The 13,617-nt window shown below is 26.5% G+C and overlaps 2 protein-coding genes across 3 annotated transcripts; both read right to left on the reverse strand.

Annotated features, from left to right (window-relative positions):
- Positions 1-390: 390 nt before the first annotated feature.
- On the reverse strand, positions 391-3,052 carry LOC122856479 (neprilysin-2-like). Its single transcript, XM_044158151.1, has 6 exons — positions 2,950-3,052; positions 2,650-2,721; positions 2,011-2,478; positions 918-1,043; positions 805-824; positions 391-720 (listed from the first exon to the last, which is right to left on the reverse strand). Exons 1-6 carry the CDS (start codon positions 3,008-3,010, stop codon positions 391-393), a joined length of 1,077 nt encoding a protein of 358 aa, XP_044014086.1. The 5' UTR covers positions 3,011-3,052.
- A 1,888-nt stretch (positions 3,053-4,940) lies between these two features.
- On the reverse strand, positions 4,941-13,034 carry LOC122857830 (bromodomain and WD repeat-containing protein 3). 2 transcript variants are annotated; one of them, XM_044160241.1, is made up of 9 exons: positions 12,554-13,034; positions 12,354-12,412; positions 12,236-12,265; positions 11,933-11,992; positions 11,259-11,409; positions 7,408-11,171; positions 7,165-7,339; positions 6,924-7,064; positions 4,941-6,829 (listed from the first exon to the last, which is right to left on the reverse strand). In XM_044160241.1, the coding sequence occupies exons 1-9, from the start codon at positions 12,594-12,596 to the stop codon at positions 5,847-5,849; spliced, it is 5,406 nt and encodes a 1,801-aa protein (XP_044016176.1). In that variant the 5' UTR covers positions 12,597-13,034; the 3' UTR covers positions 4,941-5,846. The 2 variants fall into 2 exon arrangements, with proteins under 2 accessions (XP_044016176.1, XP_044016177.1); XM_044160242.1 differs by lacking the exons at positions 12,236-12,265; positions 12,354-12,412; positions 12,554-13,034 and having other exon boundaries at positions 5,778-6,829; positions 11,604-11,987.
- Positions 13,035-13,617: the final 583 nt, after the last annotated feature.

A 13,617-nucleotide genomic window follows, 5' to 3' on the forward strand; every position in this document is an offset into this window, starting at 1 on the left:
CCTTTGACCATTTCAAAAATTCCCATTTTTTTTCCTTATATAGCTTAGATCCTAGACAATTTAATAATTCAGGCACTGCAGTGATCACTGAATATACTTCCTCGGTTATTTTATGTTCCTGATAGAAGATAGTTGAACTTGTTGAATGATATGACGTTGAAGCTAAAACTGACGAGACTACTCTGGCAACTCGAAACATGCATGGGTTTTGTCAGGGGCAAGAGCAAGAAGTTAATTTTTGATAAATAAATTCATGATTTTTACATTATTTATTTATTTTGTTTTTTATTTTAATTGTAATAGTTAATTTTTAAATTTATTATAAATAACAAAATCATTACATATATATTTCAAGAAGAGTGATAAATATAATATTTTTACATAAATTTTTTACCAAACAGAACATTTTTTAGTTGGATTCATGTTGGATCCAGATGGACAGCTAAAATCTTTTGTAAACTCTGGCATATTAGATAATGTACCAATTACTCGAAATTTAGATGGTGGATGTACATTAGAAAGATAATTATTCTTTAAAAATTCATTTGTATATATTTCACACCGTGTATTTGCATAACTTATCCAAAATAACTGTTTTGGAGTGTACATCAAACCAGGAAGTTTTTTATCATTATTTAATGATCTTTCATAAGCTCGATAAGCAGCTTTTATTCCACTGTTATCTGCAATGGTTTCACTTTGAGTAATAGTTCCATTTACCTTGAAAATAATTGAAAATTAATAAATAATAATTATACTTGAGAAAAAAATAAACGAAATTGTCTTGTAATAATAAATAATTACATTTAATCCAACTTCTGGGACTGTGAAATTGTTATATTGTTCAATGATGCATTTGGACATGTTATAAAAATTGTTTTTTGAAAGTGATGTCCACAGTGAATCATCCCACTGACCGTATAAATCATAATTCATTCCATTAATATCAAAACCATGTGTCATTTCGTGCCCTATCATAGTGCCCAGAGCACCATAGTTCATGTAGTTTGGTTGTTCAACATCGAAAAAATCACTTTGAAGCACTACATATGAAATAACTGAAACAAATTAATTACATTTTTGATAATTTAAATAAATTTATTAAATGTCATTGCCATAGTCAAAAAAAAAAAAAAAGAAAGCGCTGTATTTTAAAAGTGGCAGTATATTTTTCGACCTATATTTAATTTATATATTAAAAAAAAAAATTATATATATCAAAAAAAAAAAAAATATTTACTTATTAAATTTAAATCATGCCGGAAAAATGTATCAGTTGCATAAAATTTCGATACAATACTACTCCAATCAATATCGATACTATTTAGAAATTGTTTTTTTTTTTTAAATAATTTTATCCGTTGCATTGCATCATTCAAATTCTCATTATCAAATAATTCCAAATTTTCATAAAATTCATTAATTTTCGAGTTATTAGTAAATTCATTTATATATCCAATTACATGCTGGGATGACCTATGTTTTCTTAACATATAAATCTTTGTGTCGTCATCAATCCAAGTAGCATTCATAATCATGCTAAAAATATTTAGTTTGATATTGATAGTCATATTGCCAATTTCAGTGGCGACATTTCTGATCTTAGTATGATTATAATTTTGAAAATAAATAGCTCCCACTGCAATTGGTAGTTTGGATAAAACAATATCAAGACAATTTTGATTTTCTAAATCACGAGCAGTTCGTAAATTGTCTTCAGCATGTTTCCATATGACGTAATTAGCTATAATTTTTTTAATGGTTTTTGTTGAATTTAACAAATACTGCAATTTTTTTATGTAACTAAAATTAGTGATAATAATAGTTGTTGATGAATTAACTGGAGAATCACGAAGATAACTGATATATTCTTGCCAATCGAAAAAAGAACAATTATTCATTAATTGACTGAGTGTCATTCGAACACTATCTGTTAGAATTCTTGCACGAGCTAGTTCAATTTCAAAACCATACTATCGTAGTATTTTTTTACATTAGTGTTGTTGAGACCTTGAACTAAATCTTCTTCACGTAATGTAGATTTATACGGCTCCAAAACGATTAAACTACCATCGCCAACAGAGTAAAATTCAAAGAAATAATTTTTCCATTGTGTTGTATTACCAACTTTGAATGTGGTTTTATTAAATCGAAGTGACCGTTTATTCCATTGAGATCTTCTAAGGACAGGCCAGTTTTTAATAGCTTTCTTAAATTTCCATATAGTATTTTTTTTATTTTTACATGTATTGTATAAAGTCCTGGCAAGCTTCAAATATTTAAACTCATTTATTGAACTATTTTGTTCAAGTAACATGGTAATATTTTCATAAACCTTTCTTCTTAATTCAGTAAATTTATCTGTGTAATTCAGATTGTCAATTAATACAGTAGAATTTAAATAACGTCCACAGGTAAATTTATAAAAGTCATCGCAAGGATTAACATTTGGATCCATGTCATGCAATAGTCGTGAAGCTATAAACATACAAATAAAAAAAAAACATTATTTTTATCAGTTTTGTAGAAATATATTAAATATCATTTAATGTCGATTTAGTTTTAAAAATAAAAACTAATAAAATAGTTTTATTATTGACTGTGGAATTTAAAAATAGATAATGACCATAAAAATTTTTTTTTTCTTACCAACATTATGACAAACAGGTGTTTGACAAGTATCAGAAACGTTATAACCAGTAGAAAATGGTGGATTGCCAGCTGTTAAATAAAAAAAAAGAGAAATATAATTACTCTTCTTTAAAAATTGAACATTATTTTTATCAATTATGAACAAATTAATAACTTTAAATAACTATTATATAATTAATGATATTTTTTATTCAGTTGAAAATTTTGTATTAACAATTTTAAATTTAAAAACAAAAAAAGAATCTATTTTATATTTAAAAAAAAATATTATAGATAATTATTTCGTTAATTACTTACCAAAAACACGGCCACTCAATAAAAACACAAGTAAAAAAATTACGGATACTGGCTTCTTCATATTTCCGCAGTCAATTTCTTCAACGCAACGCAATTCACTCGCTGACAGTTTTAGTTTTCTAATAAAGTTTAGGATATTTTACACCTCAATTTATACCAAAAATCTTATCAGTTGACAACTCACTAAAACATAAAAATATGTTTTTTTATTGAGTGTCAAAAACAAATCAATAAAAACTTTATATATATTTTTTTTTATTATTACATTATTTTTGTCATATTGTCATATTAAAAATAAATTTATCAGATATGTGACGCACGGAAAAATAAAAATTTTCCATTTTACAAGTTAATATTAAAGCTAAATTATTGATATTTTTGTTATTATTGTCAGTTTTTTATTTTTATAAAAATAATATTCATAATACAAAAAAAAAATACGTCAAATTAATTAATAAATTTTTGTAATATTTTATGTTTAAATAACAAAAATTGACAATGAAAATATAATTGTTTTTTTATAGATTATTAAAAATTATGTAATTCAAATTTTAAAATATTAAATAATTAATTAAATAAATAGCTGGTATTAACTCAGAAATAAAAATGACCAATTTAGACAATTTTCCTTTATCAGCCAAATTATTTCAACTATTTTTTTTCAATTAAGCTATTTGCAACAATAGATTTTTTTTTTTTTTATATAATCATTCGGCTTAGTAGAATAAATAAATTAATCAACTCTTATGTTCTTCTTTTATCAAGTTTGAAATACCCGCCAAATGAAACATTTCGAATACCTCTTTGTAAATTCTGTTCCCCGATTATTTTTTCGTGATTTTTAAACCCTATGAGGAAACTGAACACACAGCAGTAGCACCACAACAACAGCATAATCATAATAATCATAATACTACTAATCTACTATTGAATGATGATGGCTGAAAATAGCTCAGGTGGCTCAAAATTGGTCACTTATCTAGGGTTAGCTAGAAAAACTAATAATTGAAATCTTTAAAAAACGCAAAAATTGGTGCAACAAGTGGTTTTTATTATTCAAATTTGTCAAGGCTTTTTTTTTAACTGTGATAACTGTTAAAAAAAAATTATTGCATAGGCATTCAAGGCGTTTAGAAAAAAATATGGGAATTTTTAAAGAGACAGAAAAGGTTGTAAAGGGTTTTTAAATTCAGGGCTCTGAACTATGAGCGTTCGATAGCCATTTTCAACGTCATATTTGTTGTTGTTGACGACTATAAAAAAATACCATGTTTGGATTACAATTGTCAAGTAATTTGAAGACCAAAAATCACATAATTAATTCACGGATGTTAGATAAATAAAATAAAAATTTTTCGTTTTTTTTAATTTAATTTTTATTTAGTTTGCCTGCTCAATTTAATTTAATAACAAATTTAATATTTTTACTTAAATTTTTTTATGTTTTTAAAATACCCTTAACGCACACAGTTGTTTTTTAAAATTAAATTAAGGATCGACTAATGATTTCACTAAATTTTCAATTAACACACTCACAAATTATTATAAATTACAGGTAATATTTTAATTATTGAACAATTTCGTTTGTTTTTTTTTTTTTTCTTTTTTCGTTATTTAATCTATTTATTATAATATATATTGTTACTTATTGTTATTGAAGCTTTACAAAAATATGAGCTTGAATATTTTGTTTCATTTAATTTATATACCTTGACCACATGTTCTTAAAAAGCTAATATCACAATGGCTTAAGACAGTCAAGACTTAAACAACGCAGTGGACAGACACAGATTTTTTTTCACTTAATCATTATGATTAATTAGTCTATTTTTTTTTTTTCTTAATTATGTGCATTGACTCTTATTGAGACTAACGAGAAAATTGAAAATATTATTATCATAATTAAAACTAATCATTTCAATCGTCAGAAATGTTTTTTTTTTTTCCCTTTTAAAATTTTCTATTTCTACAATAATTATACAATTGTTTCGTTAATTTAATTATATTAATGAAAAACGAAAAAAAAAAAAAAAAACACTTTGTCTTTCAGTAATATTGTTGTTAAAGGCACTGCCTCGTTTTTCACGATTATCAAGCTGTCAATTATCATTGTTTATAATAAATAAATAAGTGCACAAATAATTATGATATCTATTTTAATTGTCTTGTAACTTAAAATGAGGTATTATTATTATATTTTATTTTTTTTTATTTAAAATTCTTTATTCATGTCCAAATGATTTGTTATAATTTTTTTTTAAATTTTATAAATGAAAAAAAAAACTAACTGTTAGGAAAAAAATTAATAATTTAATTTTTTTTTAAATATCATCGTATTATCAATTTTTTATAATAAAAAAGAAAAATTGATAAAATTGGGTAATGTAATATCATTGGCAGTGTTTAACCAGTAAATTAAAACTACAAGTAATTTATTTAGTGAAAAAAAATCATCACTAAATTAATATGAAAAAAAAATGAATAAATAAAATAATTATATTGAAACTATTAACCAATGATTATTTTAATGACAAAAAAAAAAGAAATAATAATAATAAATTAGTGTTTATTCTATGAATAATGAATGTGTTTTGCACTTGTGGCTGTAACGAAACAATTTTTACAATTGAATTATTCTTAATAAACCATAAAAATTACAATTAGATTATTAAATAACAATTCCTTCTTCTTCTTTGTTTAACAAATATTGTTTTTAAAACAAAAAAAAAAAACTATTTTAATTAATTTTGTTTACTAAAAGAAGAAAAAAAAAAAAACTTATGACAAAAAATTCCAATTATTTTTAAAAAATAAAATTACGATATTTTTGTAAAATGATATAATAATGATAAATATATTTACAGGTAACTTTTTTTTAATATTAAAATCAAAGGCTGTTAAGGTGGTGATTCAAGTAAAAAAGCACGTGCACGAGGTGTTAATTTACGAACTCTTCCACGACTACTTATACTTATGCCTGGTTCAGGTATACTTTCATCACTTTCTTCAGCATAATAACGTCTTTTAACTTGTCGACGATTTCTAACTGGTGCATTTTCACTGTCTTCACTTTCTTCATTGTATCTTGGTCTTTTACAATTACGTCTTGAATGTTGAATTTCTTCACTAGCATCAGAATCACCATAAACAACACGATTTTGATTTTGTGATCTTCTCATTCTATCATTAAGCATTGAATCATTACTATTTGAATCTTGTACATCTTGTAATGAATTTTTTATATTATTATTTTTAATATTATTATCATTGTCATCTTCATCATCGTCATCATCATCATCACTATCAGATGTTTCATCATCACTATTATCATTGTCTGATATTGAACGTGGTAAACGATCTTTTTTTACTGGAATTTTTTTACTTCTTGTTGGTGGTTTACGTTTTTTCATAATTTCTTCTTCACTATCATCATCATCCTCATCATCAGTATGCTCTGGATCAATTAAATGTTCTTCATCTTCTTCCTCTTCTTCTTCTTCTTCATCATCTTCTTCCTCATTAACGACAAATGATTTTTTAACTTTATTTATTTTACCTTTTTTACTATTTTTAGCACGATTTTTACGAGTTTGTTTACCACGACAACTTGGTTTATAACTATCACCAGAATCATCACTAGCATTATCATCACTTGTCATTGATGTTTTTCTTTTACGTTGTACTGGTTTACGTCTTGCTGGTGCACTATCACTACTTTCACTTTCAAGTGATGCTTCTGATTCACTCAAATCACTATTCATTTCTTGTAATTTTTTAGGTGTTGGATTTTTACTTGTCTGTGAACGTGTTGAACGTCCTGGTGTTTTAATAGGTGTTTTAATAGGTGTTTTAACATGACCATTTGTTATTCTCGATGGACCTAAAATTATTATTGATAATTATATATTAATATTTATTTTATTTTTTTTTTCAAATTATATTTATGTTGATAAATAAATTTTTATATAATTTACCTGGATCATTGATATTTGGTAGTATTTGTTCGGTTAATGCTGATTGGCCATCATTGTCATCATCATCTTCATCATCGAGTGCAGCTATAATAATTTCTTCTTCATCACTACTACTGTCAATGTCATTTGCTGTAGATGGGCCTATTTTTAATTGAAACAAAAAAAGAAATATAAATAAAATTTATAAAAATTTAATAAACATAATTTTAAGAAATAAAATAAAAAATTAATAAGTATTCACCTGCACCACCATTTGTTAATCGTTGATTTTTAGATTGACGTGTATTTCCATTTGCTTTCGTTTTACTTTTCGATTTGGCATTTTCACTACTTCTCTGTGCTGATTTCCATTCACTTATAATCATTTTCATATGTTCATCAAATAATCCTGACAATCTTATTGTCATTAAATATATCTAAAATAATAAAATAAATAAATAAATAAATAAATGATAATGTAATTAGTTAAATAATGAAAATTTACCTTTGAACGTTTATTTGTATTGTAACATTTACTATTGGTAAATATTAATTTCATATCTTTGGCAAATTCCAATGGTGTTTCATAATTATCACCCAACATGTCTTCTTTAACAGTACGTAAATCCATTGGTGTATCAATAACTTGATAATAATCAGGGTGTTCTAATCTATCAACTGGTTCTCTAAATGGAATTGAATCTTCACATTGCCATAATGTTTCTAATAATTTTCTACATGATACTTTCCAATTAAATGGTTCTTTTTGTGATCTAAGACAACGTCCAGATGAACTACGTTGTCTACTTGTTGATGGTTTTGAATGATCATCAACAACATCAAGTTCAGAATCAGATGATTGATATGTATCCATTAATTGATGATAAACAGCTGGTACATCAATTTCAGTTGTTTCTTTAATAATTCTTAAGCATAAATCAGTAACAATTCTAGCTGCTTTAACAATTTGACTATGTGATTCATTAAATTGTTCAGCATTTGTTGCTAAATATCTAACATCAAATTGTGCTGATGTTATTCTACGATAAAAATGATTTTCTAATCTAGCTTTTATTGTTGATAAATCAATTGGGTATTCAACAACAAATGCATAACCAGGATATATATTTAAATCAACTGGTGTTATAAATGGTTCAGCAATAGCAAGTGTCATAACTTGATCAATACCACGTGATATTCTACGACATGTTGCTTCTCTATCACCCATTGGCCATTCTTCAGATTGTGGTTGATATAATGTTGCTTGTATTTCTTCAGATGATACAGGTACAGCACCACCAATTTCATTTGGTAATCTATCTTGATCAATTGGTTCTAAATCCCATGGGCTCATTTTTTCATATTCACCATTATCCCATCTAACACGAAAACACATAAAATATGATTCTGTAAATTCATCATCAAGTGGTTCAACTGATTCAATAATACCCATCCACCAACCATCATCAATCATACAACGAAATCTATCACCCTCAGACCAACTTCTTTGTAATGCAGTTTCAAATGTTTGACGTAATACTAAAAAATCTAGCACATCAGCCATATCATGATATTTAATTGTAAAATTTGAACCAGTTAAACAACCATCATCATCCATTAATGCTAATTTTAAACAACATAATCTTGGTGGACGTATTTCATATTTAATACCAACAACTTTAACATATTCTTGTGGTTTTAATTTAATTTTATTCCATGGTTCAAAACGTTGTCCAAGTTCATATACTTTTTTATTTTTAACAGCATCAATATAAAATTTATGCCCTTGACGAAAATAAACAATTTCATCACCCATTTGTGGATAATATGGTGCTTTACGTGGTATAACTTCAGTTAACCATTCAGATGGTCTAAATTGTTCTGGTACTTCACCAATACCATTTGGTACTGTTATTATTTTTTTTTTAGGTCTTTGACTACGACGACACGGATGATTATTATTATCATTACTATTATCTGATTCTGGTGGTGTTGATGAACGTTTTTTAACTGGTTTTCTTTTACTTCTTTTTGGTGGTTCTAAATTTAATCCACGATCAGCAATCCAATCTGAATATTCACTACTTGATTCAGATGATGTACTATCAGAACTCATATCTTCTTCATTTGCTGTTGAATCATTACTATTATTACTCATTGAACTTTCACTTAATTGATTATCATTATCATTATCAGTATCATCATTATCACGTGTTGCTCGTGTTCTATAACCATGTCTAATACCATGATTTTTACGTTTACTATTTGATGAACGTTTATTATTAATATTATTATCATTATTATTTGTATATTTTAATTCTATTGATTTTTTCATTTCTTTTTTCCATATATCTAATTCATTTGTTGCCATTGAATGTAATAATTTTAATTGTGTTAATTGTATTGCTGGATTTATTGTTTTAACAAGTATTGGTTTATTCCATGGTGTTGTATTATCACGTTGCCAATTACCAACACTTTGTCTAACACCTTCAACATCACCATCACGTCTTAAACCAGGACGACTTGCTCTTGGTGATGATATTTGACGTATATTTAATTGTTCATTATCATCACGATTACTAGTATCATCACCATCATTTTCATGTCCTGGTATATTACGTCTTTGTGCTAGTGCTTCAATTAATCTATCAATATCTGAACGTGGTCCACGATCTGGTATACCTTCAATAACTTCTTGCATACCACTTGCACCAACAGCAATATTTGGTACTAATTGTTCACCACGACATCTTTCTCTACCAGGTACAATACGTTGTAATAATGGTGGATATGGATTACCATCAACATCAACTAAAAATGGTGGTGGCATTAAATGTGGTGCTGTTTGTGTTTGTTCATCTAATACATAATTATTTGAATCACGTATTAATGGACGATAATCAGTATGAAAAAATAATTCTTTTGGTATTAATTTTAATTTATCATTTATAATTGTACCTAAGCCATACATTAATAAATGGCCATGTGAATCAGTTGCTGATAATAGTGTACCATCTGGTGACCATTTTGCATCAAATATTGCACCACAACCTTGTCCTTCAATGAAATTTTGAAAACATGCTATTGGTTCTGATAATAATACATCCCATATCATTAATTGTCCATCATGACCAGCACTTAATATTATACGTGGATCAATTGGATGTGATTCTAATACAAATACTTCATCTTTATGTCCACGTAATACTTTAACTAATTCACCATTTTTAGCATTCCATACTTTTAATAAACTATCATTAACAGCTGTTATAACCCATTCATCACTTAAATCCCAACTGACCATTGTTACTTTTGGTTTTTGTTGTTTATTATCATCATCATTTGTTTGTTCATTTGGTAATTTTGTTGTCATTGATAAACGTTTATGTATCCATTGTTGATTTTTAAATTGCCATACATTTGCTGTACCATCTTTTGATCCAGATATAAATTTTAAACCATTATGTGCCCATTGTATACTATCAACAGTATCAGTATGTGCTTCAACTTCAAGTACTCTTCTTGGTCCTTCTTCACCAAGCATTGCATAAACACGTACATGATGATCAGCTGAACCAGCTGCCATAAATGCACCACCAGGACTAAATGATGCACATATCATTTGTGCTTGTCCTGGACGCATTTTTTCATGATATTGTATTGGTTTTGGTTGAAATACAGCACGTTCATTTTGTTTTTTAATATGTGACCAAAATGCAACTGAACCATCAGTACTTGTTGACACCAAATAATATACATTACCACTACATGATATTGGACAAAAATTAACAGATGTTATTTTACCAGAATGACCAGATAATACAGCTATTGGTGACATTGTTTGAAAACACCAAACACGTATTATTCTATCAAGACTACCAGCAGCTAATAATGAATTATCAAAATTAACAGCAATATCCATTATTTCAGCTGATGCACCACGAAATGTTGCTAATAAACGACCATCCAATGTACTCCATACTTTAACAAGTAAATCATCAGCACCAGTTATAACATATTTACCAGTTCTATCATAAAGAATACAATATACTGCTGATAAATGACCAAGTGTATGACGATATAATTGCATTCGTGAATAAAAACTTGTTGGTATTGCTTCACGACGACTAATTGGTCCAGAATTTTCACGACCTTGTATTGCCTGTACAATATTATGAGGTTTTATAATATCAGCTGGTTCTAAAATTGGCTGACCACCCAAACGATTTGAATATGAAACTATGCTTCTTCGGTATTTTGATAAATCTAAATAAATTATACAAAATATTATCAAGTTAAATATTAAATATATACTATATAAATTTATTTAAAATACTCTTATTATTAAACTACCTTCTTTTGTACGTAAAAGTGATTGTTTTCCAGCTCCAAGAAGTGATATTGCTCCAGGTACACATGGTGGAATTTCTTTTTCCAAAATTGGTCCAATTCTTGTGCATATTTGTAATAAATGATTTGCGCTTATATGTGGATATTTTCTTTCCTAAAAATTATAGATATTTATCAAAATTAAAAAACATTGTGTTTGTTTTTTTATTAAATATAAATTTTCCCGCGTATTTAGCGATACCAAATAAAGTAGTGCTCAACAAGAGCCAATGAAAATTCAAAATAAAATTATCGACCAATGCCATGATGTTTTGTGCAACACATGTGTCATCCAACAAATATACATACACAGTCCAACACATTGATTGGCTCACAAGATGGCGTTAGCATAAAAAAAAAAAAAGGGAAAATAAAAAACCTTGCAGTGTAACAAGAAGAGAGGGAGACAAAAGAGAGAACGATATAAAAGGCTTGGCAACAATTTCAGGGAGAAAGAGAGAGAGATATTTAATTTCAGTCAAGTCAGATGTAAACAAAAGAATAAATCGATTTCATCTCGGTGGGTCGCAAACAACCACCTATATCTCAAATTATTAATAAAAACTTTTTTCTCCTCGTAAATCATCAATAATCTCATTTAATATTATAAAAATATATAGTACAAAATGGTTGCTTACCAATTCCTCAAAACTTTGATTATGATAATTAGATTGCCAATCTAATCGTTGTGGAAGTATCTAAATAAAAATTATAAACATAATTAAAAATATTAATTAATTAAAAATTTAAGGGATGAATAAAAAATGAAAATATAAAATGAAAAAAAATTTTTTTTCTATGGAAAAAAAAATTTTTTTTTTACGTATTGTTGATGATAATAAACAACAATGTCATTGACATTGAAATTTTTTTTTTAATGTTTTGACAAGCACGTGTAAAACATGTGGAGCCCGGTAAAAACGTCAACCAGAAATTCTTACCTTAGCTTTTTCCAATTCCCGCTTAAGAACCTGAGAATTACACAATAAATATTGTTATTTTTTGTTTGTAAAAAAAAAAGTAAATAATAATTTAATTTTCGAATATTGATTTACTCACTTCAGCAGTTTGGCGAAGTGGTCCAGCATCAAGAAATTTAGCGATCAAAAAGTACAGCTCTAAAAAAAAAAACAACAAAAATATATGAAAAAGAACGCTGGGTTAGTACTCACACAAATTCACATGCTCAATGCTTCAACTGACTCCGTCAACCATTCACACATAATAATAAAAAAAAAAAAAGAAATTTTATATATTACCTGGCTCAATAATATTTTCATTTCTCGTTAAACTAAGCGCCATTTTAACAATTAATTAATATTTAAAAAAATAAACTATTTTTTTCACACACTAATAATATAATTTTTTACGAGTCATAGTGTTAATATTACACACTTGGAGTTTTCATTTTTATTTTTTTCTCTCTCTCGTTTTTTTTTTTTCTCTATTTAATTTCTTTTTCTCTCGTTAGACCGCACAACGCATACGCATGCTCTTTATTAACACAAAAAAATACGGTGAAAAAAATAGTTCTATTTAACCTCATAAAAATAAATATATATCCCCCACTATAAATAATTTTTAAACCACAAATTATTAACTGTATTATTATTAAAAATCATTATTTATTTATTAACAAAGTGACAGCACATACTTCATATTATTATGTACTAATTAATGTACATAAATAATATTTAGAAATTTTATAAATACATGTCGAATGAAAAATGTCCAAAGAATAATCGACGCTGGCTCGAGAATACACACACAAACACATCAACAGTATACACATATATATATTTTTTTTATATTTTTATTTGTATTAGTGAGCACTGGCAAGTTGGCGTTGGTGCGTTGGCTCAAACCCCACTCTCTTATAACCCATCGGAATATGGTATGTCAGGAGCGGATAAATTTTATAACACCCTGAAAAATTATATAGAAAATTTTTTTAAATATTTTATTTTTTATATTAATTAATTTATTTTAATTATATATTACTTGTTGTGAAAAAAAATATTAATCAGTTAATTATTTATTTAGTTTTTTTTTTTTTTCTAAATTATTTGTTTTTATTTATTTTTATTCAGTTAGGTGGAGCTGTCAGACAGATGATGATGTCATGTCATGCTGTCACTGTTTTATGCACTTGAAAATATCAAAAAAAAAAAATAAATGAATTTAATTTGATATTGTTGTAATAATGAGTGTTTAAAATAATTGTTAATAATTTTAGATTAAAATTTAATTTTAAAATTAGGTATTTGTTGTTATTTTGGTGATTTTTTTAAATTATATTTTTGGGTGTTGATATTTTGTGTGT

The sequence above is a fragment of the Aphidius gifuensis genome, linkage group LG5, assembly GCF_014905175.1.
Source record: "Aphidius gifuensis isolate YNYX2018 linkage group LG5, ASM1490517v1, whole genome shotgun sequence".
Taxonomy (NCBI): Eukaryota; Metazoa; Arthropoda; class Insecta; order Hymenoptera; family Braconidae; genus Aphidius; species Aphidius gifuensis.

Excerpts from the sequence above, each read along its gene's own strand:
- LOC122856479 (XM_044158151.1), bottom strand. The coding sequence starts at position 3,010 with ATGAAGAAGCCAGTATCCGTAATTTTTTTACTTGTGTTTTTATTGAGT. Across the intron at positions 2,479-2,649 it reads ACCTGTTTGTCATAATGTTG|CTTCACGACTATTGCATGAC; the intron begins GTAAGAAAAAAA and ends GTATGTTTATAG. Across the intron at positions 1,044-2,010 it reads TGAAGAAGATTTAGTTCAAG|TGCTTCAAAGTGATTTTTTC; the intron begins GTCTCAACAACA and ends TTTCATATGTAG.
- LOC122857830 (XM_044160241.1), bottom strand. The coding sequence starts at position 12,596 with ATGGCGCTTAGTTTAACGAGAAATGAAAATATTATTGAGCCAG. Across the intron at positions 11,993-12,235 it reads GGGAATTGGAAAAAGCTAAG|ATACTTCCACAACGATTAGA; the intron begins GTAAGAATTTCT and ends ATTTTTATTTAG. Across the intron at positions 7,065-7,164 it reads ATTAACAAATGGTGGTGCAG|GCCCATCTACAGCAAATGAC; the intron begins GTGAATACTTAT and ends AATTAAAAATAG.